The 21,285-nt window shown below is 40.7% G+C and overlaps 1 protein-coding gene and 1 long non-coding RNA gene across 26 annotated transcripts in view; one reads left to right on the top strand and one right to left on the bottom strand.

Moving 5' to 3' along the window:
• Positions 1-3,894, top strand: part of LOC309365983 — a 44,623-nt gene extending 40,729 nt beyond the window's left edge. For all 4 annotated transcript variants that reach the window (XR_014166348.1, XR_014166349.1, XR_014166350.1 and 1 more), the window contains 2 exons: positions 1,787-1,856; positions 3,512-3,894. This is a non-coding gene — a long non-coding RNA (uncharacterized lncRNA). The remainder of the gene's footprint in view (positions 1-1,786; positions 1,857-3,511) is intronic.
• The window catches only part of ESRRG (estrogen related receptor gamma), a 473,643-nt gene that overhangs the window by 11,888 nt on the left and 440,470 nt on the right, over positions 1-21,285 (bottom strand). For all 22 annotated transcript variants that reach the window (XM_081904148.1, XM_081904142.1, XM_081904154.1 and 19 more), the window contains one exon: positions 3,433-3,702. In XM_081904148.1, coding sequence (XP_081760274.1) covers positions 3,433-3,702 — 270 coding nt within the window. The remainder of the gene's footprint in view (positions 1-3,432; positions 3,703-21,285) is intronic.

Raw genomic sequence — 21,285 nt, forward strand, 5'->3', positions numbered from 1 at the left:
GTGTTACAGTTAAGGGATTGGGGAGAGGGAAATGTTTGGTTCACGTTCTGATGCAAACCTACCTAATTCACATTTCCCGAATCAACATAGCTATCCTTTGAAATGCACACTTTTGTGGATTTTGTGATACAGTTCTCCAACTAAACCATAGGTGATAGAAGGAGTGTGCACAAAAGTGTTTATATTGGTGAAAATAATGCACAAAAATGCATGTTATCAAAAATGTCTTGCAAAAATGTGTGTGTCACCTGTAAACTGATGCAGAAATGTGCACACTGAACTTAGGACTAGAAAAATGAGAAGCTGACAAGAACAAAAATTGAGATTCATGTATTGCTAGTTACAAAAAGCAGCTTTTTAAATAGTTCAGTCAATGAGAGAAGGTATCTGTATCAGTTGTGCAAATGGAATTTGAAGTTCTCTGGCACTTGAACTGATTGGGCATGCAAAGCTTTTTAAAAAGCCTCCAGCCTAAAACGACAAGCCACTATTTTTTTCTTGATGAAATAATTAAAAACAAACAAACCTGTGAACCTACATCCTTCCATTTGGCACTGCCCAATCAATAAATGGGAGCACTTAGTAAGAGCACTAAGAGACAGAGAGAACACCTTTTATTATGTGCAAACAGTTCACCTGCCTGTATGCCTGAAGTAATTGGTACATACATGCTTTGGAAAATATTCAAAGGCATTTTTTCTGCGTGAGTAAAAAAAGCACTCATTGGTACCAAATTGTTTTGTCGCACACATTACACAGCCAAGGACTGGGACTCCCCCACCCACAAGCCAGTGTTTCCAGATTACCTGCCAAGGGCCCCTATGGGATGGGATATATAGAACCAATGTACATCATCAGTGTTACTGGGTTATGCAAATCAATTGATTATGGTTATTATCAATAGTATACAAATGATATTGCACTCAAATCAAGTGGTTTGGTTTTGCTAATGACTTATCATGGGCAGATATCTGCACTAACCAGAATGGGTAACATTATGACCAGCAACTGTCAACCTAATGTACCACAGGGGACTTCATTGTGAGAATAAAAATGACAGGGAACTGTGTACATCACTCTGAGCTCTTTGGAGAATGGATGGAATAAAAATGTACTAAAACAAAACGAAACACCCACAGGTGGGTGTTCTGTATCTTTGCGGATATGAGGAAGGCTGGGAACACTTGCCTTTGAAGGACACATGCTAGGCAAAGCAAATTCCCTTTCCACCAACCACCTGAGTCCAGTGCTTAACTGGGTAACATCCTAGATGGAGGCTGAATTTCAGAAGACACAGGAAAGGGAGAAACAGCATGGCTGCATCATGCCAGCCTCATGACCATTACATTACCCTGGAAAGCTTACAGGGGCTGTTCAAGCTGATGAAACTATAAACCAGCAGGTCTGGTGACCCATTTTCCCCCATCTCAATTTAAAGCTGGAGGTGACAGTGAAAACTTGGGGACAGGATGGGATACTGCATTAGAACACATATGGACCTCCCTTCTCTCCCAAACTGAGCTGCCGACAACCAGAAGTCTTGTACACAAGCCTCCTGTTTAAAACCATTATGAATTGGAGCTATAATGCTACTGATATTTTTATGTGCACAAGTCTTATATGTTTATGCACGGGTGGAACAGGGAGGGAGGGAGGCAGGAAGGAAGGTTACCGTTAAATCAGTTCACCGATTTAGAGCATAAAAGAACATTAATTATTATTGAATCAAGCCAGATGTTTATGCTAAGCTGATAATTTCAATGAATGTCATATTAAATCTCTGCAGGTCAGACTGAAATACTGTCTCAATCACCTCCAAATATGCAGAGGTTAGCTGCCTTTGAAAATGTTCAAAAGTAAGTATTTCTATACAAACTGTACTTGCTTTCTAGCTTTATAAATATTTCACCTTATCAGTACCTATAACAATTCTTTCCAGTAATATAGATACTATATGATGGTTCCTATTATCTTAGAGAAAGATAAATTTGAGACAGCCACTAGAACTAGGCTGTGTATGACAACAAAACCTACATACAATAGCAGTGTAAGAATTTTTTTTATGAGTAATCTTTTAGTTTTGCATTTTATTTTTTGGAATTAAAACCCCAATTAAAATGCAAAATGCTAGATCCCATTATGAAGACAAATAGTAAAGTACAACTTCATTGTTGAAAACAATTTTCCTCCTATCAATCTGAGGATTCATGCATCAATATTGTAGATGAACTGTTAATTACAAAATCAATTAAAAAAATTATTTCTAAAAACAGTCACGCATTCTGGCTCTCGGGGGGGCAATTTGGGCAGAAGGTCTCATCTCACTAGGACCGCGCCAAATCACAAGTCGTCATCCACAAGTAAGCAAAAGCAATCTGGTTTTTCATTTTTCAGCGCGGCTGAGCCCAGCCTGAGATTGATCGTCACATATGGCCCCAGAAAACAAACTGTCAATACCTTGAATGCTGCAGAATTTGAACAAATAGCCGTCCGCCCATTCAAGCCACTCATTGCATCCCATTTAACAGATTTTATTGACAGTTTCCTTCTTGTAATTAAAGGGAAAACTACTGGCCAGCAACCAAGATAAAGTTCAAAGATAGGGTCAAAACAAAAGCAGATGGAGGGGCATGGTGTGACTGTCAATGGTACATAGCATCAGAGCATGTTATTGACACACAGGTATCTAATGATCGGCACGTCATTAAAGAGGGATCTATCATGAACTTTATGCAAATGCTAAAAGGGACTTAAGACCACAATAAAGCATTAGGGAGGCACAAAGAAAAAACAACAAAGAACAAACGATTTTTTACTTATCAGACACCGGCTCACTGCTTCAGCACGTTTAAGTTCAAATGCAGAGAAGAATCCTTCCTTGATTTCTTAACCCCTTCTGAACAAGTTATATCTGCCTGTTAAACAGCTACCATAAAAATCAAATTTGTATGGTGAAGAAGAGTTCCTGTAAGATTAAACAGTGATTTGCTCCCTTTTCTGATAAAACCTGAGTTCACCTTACTTATTGAGTTCACTGTGTTTAGTAGTCGGATTGAAGTAGATCATATATTACCTTTAGTCATGGGCCCATCCATTCTATTGGGTTTAAGTGAACTGATTAGACTTATCTGGATTATGAAATGGATTTAAGCAGAACAACGTTTATGTTTATTGAAAAGCATCTTTGCTTTTAATACCTTCTGAATTTTCTGGCATCTTTTAACCAAATTAGAAACCATGTGCAACAAATGCATATATTCATAGATCTTCCCTTAATTTGAACTACCTTGTTTCTAGCCATTCAGCATTGTCCTGTAGTAGTATAACTAAGAATTACTTATTCCTACTGTCATGTTTAGAAATTGTCATGCAGAAGGTATTAGAGGAAGGGGTGGGGGGAAATGACATGAGCCATCATGCCAATCTGCCAACCTGAATTAGCAAGCGCGATAGCTTTGAGGGTGACAAACTCTTCTTTCTCCAGCTTCATGCTCTTGTATTTTTTTACCAGTTGCAGGATGGCATTGTTGAGGTCAAGAAGGCCTGCTAATTTAGACTGATCTTCATCCATGATATAGTCTTCAGCATAGACAAGCTCGTCCTCAAAGGAAAGTGATCGGTATACAACGCCCAGAATCAAAATCTCCATCCAAGCACTCTGCAGAAGGCTCATCTGGTCAGCAAGCGATAAAGTGGAAAATCCTAAACCAGGAAGGAAAGTACACAGAAACATAATTAAAATGATCCTGGGCCACCATAATTCTGCATTATACTATTCTTTCGTGCTTGTTGTTGTTATGTAAGTTATAAATCTGTACCTGTGGATTCTACCCGCTCTGCTCTTCAAGATCAATACAATATAAAATTATTAGAGTAAAAGTTTCATCAAGTCAACTTGAATTTGCATGCCTTTTGTGTGGGGTTTTTTATCAAGTTTCATCAAGTCAACATGAATTTGCTGCTTTTTAAATAATACATTATTTATCATTGTCTGAGAATACATTCCCCCAAATATATCCTAAGCACCTATTACATTTAAGCGCTAATTTAATACTTTTAATACCTTAAAGTATTTAGATCAAATAGCCGTTTATGAACACTCTGGCAATAATGGTCATGATTGGTATAAGAGACACTAACGTTGCAGGCGCGCGCGCACGCGCGCGCACACACACACACACACACACAGAAAGAGGAGCAAATCAAGTAATCTCAGCTTATTTCTGAGTAGATATGTATAGGATTGCACTTTAAAGATGTCAGGGTCCACTTTAAAGTGGGTAATTATTATTGTTGAGTAACAAAAAGAACACTTTTTAAGGGAATTTTTTTGATACCTTACTAGAATGATGAAGATGATCACAACAAAAAGCAAAGTGCTTCTTGAACTTCAACCTCTGCATAAACAGAAGCAAGACCTATCCTCTTCAGAAAAGACACTAATTACTTTTGTAATGGCTTCTGCCTCTACTACAGTACTGAAATAGCAGAAAGGCACATTAAAGTGCCAAGTGAATAGTAATCACACCATCATTTTTGAGAGAGACTGAAAATTTAATAATGCTTCTTAATTAATTTAAGTTTTGCTTTTGTTTCACTCCCCCCCCCCCCCCACTTTCCTTCCTAATAGGATCACTAAGGCCAAACATCTTTACTGTTTTACCTTTTCAGGCTCCTGTTTACAGTAGCTGTTAATTTATTATCTCCGACTGCTAATATCCCTTCATCACATAAGGTGCTAGTGAAGAGGCGATTTCCTGGCCTATTGGTGAAACGTAGTGTTTTGCCAGTTGGCACCAGCAACCATCAAGTACTTAATAAAATCATCAAAGGGGATTAGTCAAGCTTTTCTTAAGGGGGTTTTAAGACATGTCTAAAGCTTTCATTTGGTTGTTTATGGAACTGCTTACATGTGCTTTGACAAGGATACTGCTGAAAGAATAGTCTGTTTTTGTTGCTCGTTTAACTTTAAACACATTGCTCTTCTCTTTTGAAGCCCCCTTATAACAGAATAAGTGACTAGAATATGATAGAAAACAAAAAGAGTGGGGAAGCCACATGCATCAGTTTAGATTAAGACTACTGCAGAATTCAGAAATGAACCTGTTAAAACAAAAAGATAATTACTTCAAGTCAGGAGGCACAAACTGTATTAAAAGCCAATGTCAAGTGGGCACTGAAATCCATTCCTTTTATATATCTATATATCTATAACTGTATATATGCTGTTGTTCCTGTGATTTTAAATACTGTGTTTTGTGCCTTGTGGGAAAGGACATTTGTCCTTAAGAGCATAAAGACTTAAAAAAACCCACATCGCCAAACAAGTCAATACAACCCCTCTGCAAGATGACGATGGATAATGCCACAGTTCTTGTTGTAAATGGAAGGAAATGGAACAGAAATAATAATTTGAAAGGGTCAAAGAAAAGGAATGCATATTTTCAATTAGCTCCAGCATCTCTGCCTTTTTCCTTTCTCTCAAGAACCAGTTTTTCTGTTGCAGCAGATGGACAGAGAACGTAGCCTGCAGCTCTGTCCTGTGACAGCCCCATTCTCCCTCCCAGACACTGCTGTTAGTAAATAGATTTACACATTCTCCAATCTCCACACATCTTTCTGCCGAATAATTAAAAGCAGGATGATTAGTTTATTGAGTGGAAGGAGGAACTTTTTTATTGAGGTCCGTCCATGATTTTTATCAGGGCCAGCACTTTTACGGTTGTCATGAGGGTGCAGGCATCCAATTTTTCTTATCTGCCTGATTAATACAAACGCTGTTTCAGGACGCATTAATTAACAGATACAAATCTACGTTCTCATGGAAGGATCAATACAGAGAAGAAAAGAGGCATCAATGTGAATTTAGTGCTGATGATGGAGAAGGCACTCTATTGACATTTACGTGCACGGAAACTTTAAAGTTGCAGTAGAGCCCTTTTGTCCCTGCGATTTACAAAGTAACAATTTTTTTAACTACAACAATGTTTCACACACTTCTGAGGGATTTAATTAAGCAAAGGGCAATAAAATCCCTTTTGATCACAAAAGAAGTTTTAATTTCAGTCATTTTCCTTTCTATCCACCCCCACACACACCTTAGAAAGAGTCCTACTTCGTTTTTTAAATTTATGTACCAAGTTTTGAGTGCATTTTTCTTTTGTAAAAATATACGGTAATAAACTACGGTGTGATTTGATAGCAAAATTACAGAAGCAGACAATGAAAAACAAAACCCTCAAATCAGGGAATGGTACTGAAATTTGGCCTGGACATTTGGTTAGATTTTACAAATGACATTATATTCCATTTTAAATCTGGTCCATGATCCTCGAGTAACTTTAATACAACTAAGCTTCCCCCTTTGTTACCAAATGTACAACATAAGGCTTCCTCAAAAGTGGTAAAGGAAGCTGGATGGTTAAATTTGGGTACTGTAAAACAACGTATGTGTATTTTTATTTTATTTTTAAAAAACCAGGGTTACATTGCTTGATCTGTAGTTTGCAAAAACATAAGATGCAGTTGATGAAAACATTCCAAGCAATACAGATACCCAGACAGAGTGCCCATATATTTGTCTATAAAGGACAGTGTTTGCATGTTAAAAATAATTCAAAAACCTGAAGCTTTCATGAATAAAACCAGCCATTTAAAAAAATGCATAATTTGCCATACTAGGAAGAAAACAAACAAACAGTCAAACACCTACATCCTTTTCTTTTGTGACAAGGGATTTCTTTCACTCCATAAGAAATTAAATACCCAAACCGACTATAAAAAAACATTTCCAGCCCCTCAACACTTAGCTGTTCCCCAAGATATAGAAGATTCTCGCTTGCCATTATGCTACTGAACTTTGTGTTTTGTATTACACAGCACCTTAATCCCTAGCATTTGACAGGTCGTAGTTTTAAATGTTCAACTACATTATGGTTTTTAAAAATACACTTCAATATATTGCGGTGCATTTCCCCCACAGCACAGACCAATTCCACGCATACTGGTGACAACTTTGATCTCTCTCCGTCTCCCTCTGCATGTCAGTGCCATTTAATGTATCCCAGGCATTTTGCTAGCAGAATGACTCTGTACCTTGACCTGCAGTTAAATAGCATGTTTATCTGCGAGACAGTGTGCTCCAAATAAACCAGATGACAGTTTGGAATAACGTCATTTGGAAGGATTGAAAAGCTTCTCAAGAGTCAGGTACCCCGGAGGTAATAGGCTTGAAGGAAGCATGTTCTGTGCCAACCCTGCTGCCATCTTCTACTTGAAGCTCATGCACTTGACAATGACGCCATGGGCACTTGTCAAGACTCCCCCCTTTACTCTCTCTCTCCCCCCTCCACTGGTTTCCCCCCTTCTTTTTTTGGCCTGGCAAACTGATGCACTTTGCAGTCAACTTACAAAAAAGGCTAAGCATTTGAAAGTGTGAAGGGCAAAAAATATCTGACGGCTAGTCTTCAAAAATACACTTTCATTTCACAAAGCATAAATGTTTGTTTCCCAAGCCCAGTGTTGACAGAAATAGGCTGCAGTGCAGGCATAAGAACTTAACCCCTGCTAGGCATTCTCTACTGTACCATTTTTATGTTGCTCAGTCCGGGGCATTGTAAATCCACCTAGATTCTTGTAAATAGCTATAAACAATGGAGCTGCGTTGCTGGTGTCCTCTCTCCCCCACACACTCACCCTGTGCCAACATCTTTCCCCTCCTATGTTGAATGCAGACGCTAGGTTCACTATAAATAGAGACCTTTCAAAGAACTGCTCCTTACACTCCAATCGTAATTATACACTAATGACTCACTGATATCACTAACTATGCGCTGATTGAGTAACTGAACAGTTGTTTGATTCCCCCCTCCTTTTACCCACACATCTATAGAACTAACACTTGGAAAAAGTGAGGAATAAAGGGGTAGCACAGCCGTTGGCATTTTGTTACCAATTCAAACCTTTGCAATATTATTGCTAATGAAATGAGTTTCTCAACTACAGTTTCCACACACATGAAGTAATCTTTTAAACCCGACAATTTGGACCATTTGCTCTTCATGTAGCACACATTCCAATGTAGCCTAAATTGTTTGCATGCCTAAAGATGCTTTGGAGGACCCCATAGACACTAAAGGTACATCTGTGGTTTATATACAGTGCCTTCAGCATTGTGTTTGTGTGTGTGTGTGTGTGTGTGTGTGTGCGCGCACACACACACACACACACACATGTCATACAGTTATGTATGATCTGGGAAGGGATGCCATCTATTGCTTTCTACTGTCTCTTTTATTCTAATTCTTCCTTGACAAAGGTTGATTTTGTCTGGGATCTGAGACTATATAAAGCAAGCAGACTCATTTATGTCTCCTTTTTTTAAACCCTTTGTTACTACTGTGAATGAAGTGTACAAGCATCTTGCACACTTTAGTCATGATTCAATGCCCACCCACCCCGACAAGTATGCAGTGACTTGCATGTCTGAAATCCCAGATAAAATACATCAGATAAAACTTTCATATAATCTCATGCACCAAAGCATTTAAATGAGGTAGGTCGCACATTCAGCTCCCAGCAATCAAATGCACAGCAACCAAATGGTGTACATGTATGCATGAAACTATGAATCAGCCCTTGCGTGCTCATGTAAGCACACAGTTCTAAAATTATATTTGTATAGGTAAGGAAAAGGAAAAGGAAAAGGACCCCTGGGCAGTTAAATCCAGTCAAAGGCAACTATGGGGTGTGGCGCTCATCTCGCTTTAGGCCAAGGGGGGCCAGTGTTTTCTGGGTCATGTGGCCAGCATGACTAAACTGCTTCTGGGGCAACGGGGTACTTTGGCAGAGCGTATGGAAACACCGTTTACCCTCCCGTTGAAACGTTACCCATTTATCTACTCACACCGGTATGCTTTCGAACTGCTAGGTTGGCAGAAGCTGGGACAGAGCAACAGGAGCTCACTCCGCTGTGCAGATTTGAACCACCAACCTTCTGATCGGCAAGCCCAAGAGGCTAAAGTGGTTTAGACCACAGCACTACTCACAGAATTTCTATGTCAAAGGTCCATTTGACATGTAAATCAAAGTCAATATTTCACAACTGAAATATAAAGTTCCGGGGGCTATGATTTTTCAGTAATTTGCAGTGCATGATACTCATTTACGTAATGAAGACTGCAGTTAGGGAAAAAAATATTTAAAAGGTTATGAAACAACAAAGCCAAAATATAAAACATTTTTTACATATTTCAAATATGTGTATAGGAAAAGAGTTAAACATTTAAGCAAATTCAGAACTTTTGGAATTTACAGGTGCCCTGTAGCACTATGGTTGATTCACACATGCAATCCTGCCATTTGCTTTCTCCAATCAATCCTTCCTCTGTTCATTGCATGCAGCCTATATGGTCATTTCTCCAAGGCCAAGAAGCTTGGAGGCAAAGAGGGATACACAAACCCTACCTTTTAGAACTCAATCAGATTCTGTGTTTGGAATACTACCAATAATGTCTTAAGAACTTGAATGTGGATCCTGCTAAAAGTCAATTTAGAAATGATGTCCATTGTCACACACATTTGGATCTATATCTGTCCTGTGGTGTTCACATGGACATCTAATTTTAACATAAAATTATGTGAGGGACTGACTGGACAACAAAGAGTGGTGGGAGGCACCAGCCAGGGAACCCCCAAGGGAGATCCCAGAGGAGGAAGGCTCAGAGCCCGGGGATTGGTGGTGAGACACTGAGGAGAGGTCAGAAAGGGAAGTTTGGGAGGAGATGCTGAATACTGAAGGGACAACAGGGTTTAGCGAACAGGAGGAACCTGTGACAGGGAGCAGTTCAGACTCTGAGGTTGAAGCAGAAGAGACTGCTGAAGAATCCCGGTAGTCTCCTTCTCCAGCACAACAAGCTCTCCTTCTTGCTGGTCTCCAAGAGCATGTGGAGGGAAGAACAGACACCAGAGGTATGCAGACACAGTTTGAGACTGCTTAGGAAACATTTGGGAAACATTTGGGAAAGGAGGAGCCTTAGGAGGGGTAGAAGACAGGTATCTTTAGTCCTAGCAACTGCTTTATAGAGGCAAGACCTACTGGGCAATGTTACTTAGTTGTATTCCATTTCCTTGAATAAAGAGTGAACTACACTGACAACTGACTTTGTTTCTTTGTGCTGACCTGCACCTGACTCCAGCCTTGACCAAGTGGTGCATGACTGAGCATTGTTGACCGTCCGGTCTACCCTGCCTTACTTCTCCATGTTCCTTGGCTCCAGCTTGGCTCACTATCAGTATCAGAGCTGACCTGGGGGAAGAAGGAGTTGGGCAATAGACAGCAAGGAATTAAGGCAGGGGAGAAAGGAAAGTGCATTTCAAAAACTCAACAATTCTACAATTCTATGATAAAATGGCTACCTACCTACCTACCTACCTACCTATCTATAATCCCAAAGTGGTATGCAAAAACAATGAAACAGCATAATAAAACTAATTTAGCAGCATTATAAAACAGATAAGACAGGAACAGGCAAAAATAGGAATTAAGAAATAAGGTTCAATTTTATGGGTCAAGAACAGCCAGGGGAGGAGGGAATGTCTTCATGGACATCTGAGGCAACTAATATATGATACTTCGCGAATGGCAGAGAGAAGGGCATTCTGCAGTGCAGCGGCAATAGCAGAAAATGCCCATTTTCAGGTCACTGCCCTGTGATGTTACATATGGTGCAGTGCTATGAGTAAGATTTCCCCAGATTATCTAAGTGATCTTACAGGGCTACGCAGGGGCAAGCGGCCTTTTAGGTAACCAGGTCCCAAATTGTTCAGAGCTTTATGTGTTAGTAACAAGACCCTGAACATAGCATAATAGCACTTCTCTCAGGACAGGTGTAATATGCAGGCCTCTAGGTGCATATAACAACCTGGCCACAGTTTGAAAGCATGATTTAGATCAGCGTTGGAATTTTATTAAGCACTGAGAGTGGCTAGGGCAACTTAATTAGATGGGTGAGGTACAAATATAATAACAATAATAATAACAATAATAACAATAATAATATCTTGTAGTTCAGATATAACATTGCTATGTATCATGCACATAGGTTCTATGACAATGTTCAGGGCATTCTGCTACTTGAAACAGAGCCCCTCCCACGCTGGGTGCCCTGCTCCCGCAGGCGGCATACCACATCCCCAGGAAGCACGCCATGCCCCTGGAATGCGTGCCGGCCCTGCCCCCACCTGCTCTCTGCCACTGCCTTTAATGCCTATATTTCACCTTCTGCTGCCTACCTAGCAGGCCTGCCCTATTCTGTGGAGCTCAAACTGCAAAAATATACAACACAAAGCCAGGGGAGAAACTAGGCTTTATCTCACCCAGGTGAAAAACCCATCCCTCATGTGAATCCCAGGTCAAAAACCCATCCCTCATGTTTGGCATCCCTCATGTGAATTTGCATACACACATACTGTACACAGGCTGGGAGCCTCAATGACACGCCTCTGGAGTCTTCACCCAGGGCTAACCCCCCCCCCCAGCTGCCTATGGGTCTACACAAAGCAATGAATGGGGGATAGGAACCAAATGGAAAATAACCTCAAAGGGAAGATAGAAAGTTAATAAGTCATGCAGCTAGACAAAGTAAATAGGTTTAAGTATTTATTTTATTTATGCGGAAGTCTTCTCTTTCAAACAAGGATAAAAAGGCTAAGTGAAACCTTTCACTGCAACTGTCATGACAAGATGCTTCCCACATAACTTCTCAATATAGTGGGCCATTTTCTCCATTTCTTATTTAATTGCATATTTATGTTCCTTTCATCCCTTTTTAAAATGCAAGTTCATATAAATATAAAATAATTGTTTATAACAGACATGGGGGCGGGGAATGCTGACCATAAGCACTTTTCCAATGAACCCTACTGATAGAACTGCACGTGCTGCGAAACAGATAAGAGAAACCCAGGGCTTTTAACGCCACACTACTTTCATCTCCTTGAAACAAGAGCAGATAGGTGGCATGGCAATAAAAATGCATTCACACTGCACGTCCATCTCAATCCATTAAGAACAATAGATTCTCACTAAGCAAATATTCGCTTGTCAGAAGTATTTGCAACAGTGGATTCATTCAGCAGGACTAAGTAAGTGAGGTTCACAGCAATTTAAAAGCAGCAAATTAGACATTTACAAACAGTGAAGATGCTGCTTGTCTACCGTGACCTTTCACTCAGGCCATACAAGAAGGTGTTAATGTAATTTAAATGCCAGTTAGAAATATTTCACTGGTCTCTTTTACCTTCTCTAAAGCCTTACATAACATTCCTAAAGAGGAACAATTTAAGCTTGTCATTTTTTTCCAGCAAGGAGGCTTCCATCTCTGAGGTAACCGCCTTGCAGGTCAAACTGATGTAGCTGTTTAAATCAAAAGCTTTGTTTCCTAAAAAGAAATTTTGCCTGCTTGTTAGCTTTTATTTCTATATACAGCTGTCACATTTCCCCCCACTCCTTTTTTTAAAAGGCCATTCCTAGACGCGGGAGGGAGTTCTTCCAGAGAGCAACACTGAGGGACATGTGCTTGGGCCCGTGGAGTGCCACAGGGTCCCACGCCATCCTTCATGCTCTTTAACAATTAGAGCTGTGCCCCTTCAGCAAGTCTTTTGGGCCCTCCTGATATAGTTTGTATTTTGGTCTCTGAACCTTTCGATTTTCTGCAAGGCCTACAGAATGTTTTGTTTTGTATGATGCCATTTTGTGTGTGTTAACATTGTACATACATTGTGACTTATGTATCACTCTGCAATTTCTTAAAGAAGAGTGGTTGGTTGGTTACGGTAATTAATTAATTAACAAAATAATATAACTCAGAGACAAATCATAAGAGTGTGAAGAGAACTTGGAGATCATCTAGTCCAAGCCTTTGCTCAACACAAGACCTACTGTGTAGGATGCAACTATTTATTTATTGCAACTACACATCCAGCCTCTGCTTAATACTTCCAGTAAAGGACAGCCCAAGGCAGGCTATACATCTCTTACTACAGTGGTACCTCAGGTTAAGAACTTAATTTGTTCTGAAGGTCTGTTCTTAACCTGAAACTGTTCTTAACCTGAGGTACCACTTTAGCTAATGGCACCTCCTGCTGCCACTGCGCCACAATTTCTGTTCTCATCCTGAGGTAAAGTTGTTAACCTGAGGTACTACTTCCGGGTTAGCGGAGTCTGTAATCTGAAGTGTTTGTAACCCGAGGTACCACTGTATTAGGAACTTTCTCCGAATCTTTAGCTAAAACCTGCTTCCTTGAAGGGGACGTGGGTGGCGTTGTGGGTTAAAGCCTAGGGCTTGATGATCAGAAGGTCGGCGGTTCGAATCCCTGCGACGGGGTGAGCTCCTGCTGCTCGGTCCCTGCTCCTGCCAACCTAGCAGTTTGAAAGCACGGCAAAGTGCAAGTTGATAAATAGGTACCGCTCCAGCGGGAAGGTAAACGGCATTTCCGTGCGCTGCTCTGGTTCGCCAGAAGCGGCTTAGTCATGCTGGCCACATGACCCGGAAGCTGTACGCCGGCTCCCTCAACCAATATAACGAGATGAGCGCCGCAACCCCAGAGTCGGTCACAACTGGACCTAATGGTCAGGGGTCCCTTTACCTTTACCTTACTTCCTTGCAACCTCCACCCATTGCTCTCGTCTTGCTTCATATTGGGAACAAGTCTGCTTCATACTGGAATAGTCATTTATAGTGTGATTCTTTAAAGTTGCATGAGTTATTTCAGCAGAAGATTTGGTTTATCGTTCTCACCAGAGGTCTAAGCACATTTTCTGTGTGGCGTGTAGCTGGTAGTTGCATTCCACCTGGTCTGGCTACTTAGTTCATGGGCAGGCAAACCAAGGCCCAGGGGCTGGATCCGGCCCAATCACCTTCTAAATCCGGCTCGCAGATGGTCTGGGAATCAGTGTGTTTTTGCATGAGTAGAATGTGTCCTTTTATTTAAAATGCATCTCTGGGTTATTTGTGGGGCATACAAATTCTTTCTTTCTTTTTTTCTTTTCAAAATATAGTCTCTCCCCCCCCCCCCCCGCCAATGTCTGAGGGACAGTGAACTGGCCCCCTGCTGAAAAAGTTTGCTGACCCCTTTACTGCCACCTGTTGGTGTGAATGAGTCAAGGCCCTCAATAGATTGGGGGGGGGGGAGTTTTTAGTAGTACAGTAGTGAACTGGACCATTTCCCCCCACATATTGGACACAGGTTGCTTCCTCCTCTATGGTGATACAAGCTATTATTTTGGGCACCATAAGTTGAATAGGTTAACAGGTTTGGACTGTTAAGGAGACATCTGTTTGATAAATATGACCTATCTAGTTGCGTCTTTAAAACCTCATAGATAAAACTACAGAAGCAAAATTAAGGAACCTTCCCTTTCTAAGGTTATCCTACAATGCTACAATATTAAACAAAAATGCAAAAAATCACCTTTAGACTTTTAAAAAAGGTAGGATGAAATCCAACAAAATAAATTAGCTGCTTTTTAAATAATCAAAGCAATTTTGTAGGGCTTAAAAGAAACACCAACAACAGCAGAGCTAAACTTCTTAAACAACCAGTCATTAAAGATTTACTCTTTGTTATGTCCCAAGTGATGTGGAACCCCAGTAAGACTAGGGTTGCCATATTGTTGTTAAGCTTTCTTTAGGAAGACTCCGAAATTGTTGGGGTTTTTTTTTAAATGAAAGCTACAAAAAAATAAATAAATTCTGAAGCTTTTTAAGCTTTTTAAGGTATTCAAGCGATTTAACCCCCCCCCCCCCATTGCAGGTTTCCCAGGACATTTGCCTGATTTCTGAAAAATAATCCAGTATGCCATTTTTGGAGGTGAATTCCATGACACGTCCTGGAAAATGAGGACGCATGGCAGACTAAATTTCATTAAGTAGAAATATGCCAGTTTAAGTGGGTTGAGAATCTTGTCAGCCAGCACCTGCATTTCTGATTTCAGCTTTGGTATTTCCTGGCTTGAGTGTGTTGGTGTCGTTAAGGCTACCTCAGGAGGCAGAGTGTCTGAAGTCTGCAACAGTTCAAAGAAAGGGGGGGGGGAGGAAGCTGCCTGATTCTAATACACCTAATTAGCCATCGGCAGACTCTTAATTGCATACATTAGGATGATTCCATAGTGGAGATTAATTCTAAATATACCCAAGCAGCTGGTTAAGATGCCATGGATTACAGTGTGGACTGTACTTTTCCACTTAATTAGATATCAAAATTAAGCAGCAACAAGCATTTTGACATAACGGGGATCAAGCCGCCACTTGGTATCCCAGAGCTGTACTAAAGTGACCGCTAAACAGAGCCGCACAGATGGAGAGATATTAAATGCCGCACTGGAAAGTAATTTCAAATAATAAAATATCAATATTTACATTTTAATTACCCCTACTGAGAGCCGCTCTGTCATTTTCACTATTGCCGACGCAGCAAGGGGTAGTGGAATGACATTGCAGCTCTGACAGCAATGACTATTTTGTTTCCATTAAAGAATGACAAGTGTTTTAGAGGCAGTGACACCCAGTGTGTGAACAAGAATGACAGCCGATCAGAAAATTCCTATTAAGGGAATAAATGACTCAACAAAAGAACTGACTTCAAGCAGCCAGCTCCTCCTTGAATGAAGCACATGATTGGTTCCATTTTTTTTTGGCAAAATTTTATAATTAAAAGACACCCTTGAGATCCCTTAATACGCCATGAAATATTTTAAAATATAGCACATTATGCGACTGGTCCATATCAAATCAGCAATATTAAGAGGAGACAGTAGTCTGAGCTTGTGAGACAAACGCAGATTAGTTTAGTTAAGATGGATACATTTTAGAAGCAAAACCATTTCCATCTCAACTAAGTTTAGAATCTACTTCAGAAGTCTGGTAACTACTACTTGTTTTAATTACTACAGCTTGCTTTTCTTTTGACAAAGATGCTCATAACATATTGGGGTAGTGCGTTAACCCTTAAAATTGTCACATGAAACTCATTGCATTCACTATATCATATAGATAAGCATAAATGCAAGTGGGTTCCGATGATGATGATGATGATTTATTGAATTTATATATCTCCCTAAACCTGAAGGTCTCAGGGCAATTCACAGAATAAAATCAAAATATAAAACCACAAAACACATAATCAAAATAAAACCAACCCAATAGCCCTGCCCAGCCCCTGCCATCACATTTTAAAAGGGCATAGGATGTCAATAAAATTATCCAAAGGCCCGGTTGAAAAGGAAAGGTGTATAATGAAGGCGCCAGGCAAACATCCCTAGGAAGAGCATTCCACAGACGGGGAGCCACTGCAGAAAAGGCCTGTTCTCGTGTTGCCATACTCTAGACCTCTTAAGGAGGAGGCACATGAAGAAGGGACTCAGAAGATGATCTCATATGGAAAGAGGCGGTCCTTGAGGTATTGCGGTCCTGAGCTGTTTATATCTTTATAGGTCAAAACCAGCACTCTGAATTGGGCCCAGAAACAAATTGGTAGCTAGTACACCAGGATCGGTGTAATATGTTCAAACTGTCTTACTCCGGTGAGCAACCTGACTCCTTAATTCTGCACTACTTGAAGTTTCCGAACCATCTGCAGAGGCAGCCCTACGTATAATGCATTTAAACAAAATGTATTTACGGTATCTGTTCATTTATTTCAATGTGGAGCTTCATGTTGCCTTTTAGCTATGCTGATATATGTGTTACAGGATTTAAAATAGAACAAAACCCAAAGCCATTATCCATCCCTGACCATCACTAGTGCAGCCACAGGGAAGTGTAATCGAAAGCTTACCTTCCAGGACCAAACAAGGAGGGAAAAGGGCTCCATTAGGGACGTCACATGAAGACAACAGTGGGTGCTTTCCTACTAGGGCCAGTGACAGGTTTTTTGGGGAATAGTTATTGGGACTATGGTACAGAAGGAAAGCGTTAACCCCCCCCACACACATTTGAGTTCTGATTCTGATTGAACCTCCCCTTCACATTTGTATAAAAACAAGAGTATCACAAAAGTAGCTCAGTGGGTAGAGGCAGGAAACTTTTAATCTCAGGGTTATGGGTTCAAGCTCCACTTTGGGCAAAAGATTCCTGCATTGCAGGGGGTTGGACTAGATGACCCTTGTAGTACCTTCCAATCTACAGTTCTATGATTTGATTTAATTTGACTTCCAGCCCTAAGCAATCCTATTCCAGTACAACTAGGTGCTCTTGCAAAGGAGCATGTGTACACCTGACCTGTGTACACCTGACCTGTGTACACCAACAGCAGTAAACATTCCACTTAACGCAATCCTCCCTCGTACCTACAGAACTGTGTCCAAATTAACAGATATTACAGAGATGCCTAAAAAGGCACGGTGTTACCATGGGGCACCCATGAAGAACATGTACCAATTTAAAGTGATTGGCATATTGGAAGATACAGTCCAGAAGTCAAAAAGAGGGAAGAGCTCTCTTTACTATGTATGACGCAAACTATAGAACAAGAGAGAAAATCATGGGTTGGTACAGCACTGAGTAACTACACGACCCTCCTGTGCTGTGGAATCTGTTTCGTAATGTTAGTGGAGCTGAATTATAAGTGTGACAAATGGCTAGGTCTTGGATTAAAGCATCTCCTCCTCCCTCCCCCTTCTCTCTTTCGTTCAGAGAAAAATATAAGGTTGCTGGTTAGAAGTTAACATGTTAAACGAACCCCAGATGTTAGCTATGCCTAACATTAGCTACCTAACTAGTAACTCATCAGATTTCTTGCTTTAAAGAAACTATCCTGGAAGTACTTCTTAAGCATCCCTAATGCTTTTAGGACTAGACGCTTTCCCCCATCTTTCAGCCACTAGCACCTTTTAATTTCTGAAAGAGCCACGGTTGAAAATCTTAATTAATTGTTCCATACTGCTTCAGGATCATTATGCAATGTAATAAAGGCCGTGTAATTATGAAATTTTACAGCCATTACCAAGGCTGATGGCTCGTATTTCATCCTCAGCTGGACCCAATGGCTTTTAGCCACTCAGCTTCCCTTTGATGAACTACAGACAGATCTATCAGGCCCAAACAACATCCAGGCAAGGCGGCTATAATAGCTACCTACCGATGAAGCCATAGATAAAGATAAACTATAAATCTATGCACAAATGCAGCCACATTGCCTCGGGATGACAGAGGAGAGCGGATGAGACACTTGGGAAGGCTTCCCAGTAACATGAATTCAACCTTTTCCTTTTCCTTTCTTATCCCAAGTGGAATTAGTTTAATTTCTTTAAGTTGTGACATTTCTATTATCATTGCAGAAGTTTTTTTTTAAATCAAAAACCCAAAACTTCTTAGAGTTGATTCCTTGTTGTAATATTTGCAATCAATTAAAAATGAAGATTCTACATTTAAAACAATAGGAAATTGCTCATTATGGCGCCACCAAAAATGACATCACCCCCTCCATAATTTTTAGAAACAATTTCCTGTGCTGTGATGTCATCACTGTGTTTCCCTATCACCAGATTGCACAACTTCATAATGCCATAACATGGGCTAAGTATTGCTACCTGTGAGTGGGATTTTTGATGAGGATAATAAATAATGCACTGACATTTATATTGGGATGACAAGCGATACTCCAAAAGACTTTTAACTTGTTTGCAATTAATAAGGTATCTGAATGGATGTTCCCAATTTTTTGTCTACAAGGCCAGCATTTCATTAGACAAAGTCATCTGTTGCACATGGTCAGAACTGGACTTCTCTTTTATTAACTGCTTACTCACAGTAACTGTTCTTGAGGTTTTTCAAACAGTGAAAATGTTCACCTTGAGCCATAATCTGCAGGAGTATGGCCTGGCTCCTTTGAGATAGTTGCATACACCTACAGGTCAGCCAACATGTCTGTGTCATGTAAATAGGCACCCCCTCCCCCCAAAAGCAAATGCAGACAGTTGTATGAGGGGACTGATAAGAGTACCAATCCAAGATTTGGGGGGGAGGGGCGACAAATAAATTCCTGGACAAGAAGTTTACCAATCAATCTAAAATTTGGCAAAACTTTGTATACTTTCCAAGGTGTCCTTCTAACTATTTTAACCATAATCATAATCATAATTATTATTTATTATTTATACCCCGCCCATCTGGCTGGGTTTCCACAGCCATTCTGGGCGGCTTCCAACAGAATATTAAAATACAATAGTCTATTAAACATTAAAATCTTCCCTAAACAGGGCCGCCTTCAGATGTCCTCCCAAAGTCTGGTAGTTGTTTTTCTCTTTGACCTCTGGTGGGAGGGCATTCCGCAGGGCGGGTGCCACTACCGAGAAGGTTCCCTGTAACTTGGCTTCTCACAGCGTGGGAACCGCCAGAAGGCCCTCGGCGCTGGACCTCAGTGTCCGGGCAGAACGATGGGGGTGGAGACGCTCCTTAAGGTATACTGGACTGAGGCTCTAGTGCAGGGGAGTGAAAACTTTGTTCCTGTCAAAAACTGCACTGTCTCAGAGGCAACCTGTCAGAAGCTGGATACTGGTAGTGGTTGGGCTGAAGTCAACTCGTTTCCCCTCAGTCTTCCCCTTCCTTGCTACCAGTATGAAATTGGGTTAAGGCAGTCTTCCCCAATGCGGTGCCCTCCAGATGGTTTTGATTACAATTCATTAGCAACAGTCAGCATGGTTATTGTTCAAAACATCTGGCGGGCACTGCATTGGAGAAGACTGGGCCAAAGACTACATGTAGCTCTTGCTCTAGGTTCTGGTGTGATTTCAGTCAGACATGTATCTCTTTACTTGCCACGTGTATTCTCTCTGGGAATGTTACACTTTTCTTGCATTTTGGTGATATATATGACCAAACAAGCCAATGTTTGTGAGTCTTGTAATAGTAAATTATGAGACTAGCATCCGTATTGCACAGTTTGTTACATGGCTTTTCATGATTAGTGTGCTATTTTTTAACATCTAAGTTGTATATATCATTTAACATACCCTAAAACTACTCAACAGGGCCAAACATATTGCAAAATACCTCACTGCCTTGTACCTTCTTTGCCAAACCATGTGCATCACTCCAGTTTCCTTTATTTAAGCAACTACATCACAAAGATGAACTGCAAATGCACACACATATATATCAACCCTCTCAGTAGAAACTTTGATTACTATAAGAAAGGGTAGCACTGGTAGTAATGTATTAATATATGAAATATAACAAAAATTATTGGCACCCACATTTTTAAACTCTGTTGGGACACAGTTCATCTAATTGAATGAGAACAGGCAGCTTTGTTTGGAGTCTGGAGACATAGGACGACGTTCTGAGAATAGCTTTTAATTATCACTCAGGACATCACCAGCACTCCACTTCACACATTTCCTTTATTCAAAGTGACAGCTTGTTCTTCTTTAGTGGTCTCCATGGACTGGATTCAGACTTAGTTATACTTAGAGTAGACCCAAGGAAAACTCAGATCCCAAACCTCTGCTATCTAGCGGCTATACTCATTCACAAGAAAGGCTTCAGGAGTAAACCCTGAAGAAAAATTCGTACCCACTGCCTTGCAGGACATCTTCGGGAGAAGAAAAGGCTAAGAAGTCCCTAAGATGGTTGGATAGCATCTTGTACGTCTCCTTCTGGCAGCCCCTGCAGCCGGGTTGGTGTCAAGTGTATTGTTTTGCTTTCCTATGGACCACATGAGTGACGCTGAGAGGGGGATCTTGTAGTCAGGGCAGCTCAGAACCTCCATGCACACTGCTCAGGTTTGCACCCCAGAGAGATCACTTTGGTGCTGCTAACGCAGCAAAAACAATGCAGGAGACAGCAGCTATGAGTTACCAGTCTCTACAGCCACACCAGGCACTCTGATTCTCTAACAGTTTGCCTTCACCCCTGGAGGCGCACGCCATTGTCTCTCAAGACAGGCAGATACCAACACAACACAAGGGAATCAAAGGACTTGTAAGTCATGACTAACTGAAGCCCCATTGATTTAAATGAATCTACTCTAAAAACAACCATGCCTGGATCCAACAAGGGAGGCAGTTCCAAACTTGCTTGAGGATTGGAACACAACTCCTGATTGGATTATGAGCTTCTCCAGATTTTGCAACGCAGTTTTGGTGCACAAAAAATGTGCATGAGAAGGCACTGTCTTACGGTTAAAATGCACATAAAAGCACATTTTAATGGGAAGTGTATGGAAAAGCACTGAAAAGTACATATCTGAGGGTAAGTACATATAAAAGGTGCACATTACTGCCTA

The sequence above is a fragment of the Podarcis melisellensis genome (genome assembly GCF_964234715.1).
Source record: "Podarcis melisellensis genome assembly, chromosome: 3".
Classification (NCBI taxonomy): domain Eukaryota; kingdom Metazoa; phylum Chordata; class Lepidosauria; order Squamata; family Lacertidae; genus Podarcis; species Podarcis melisellensis.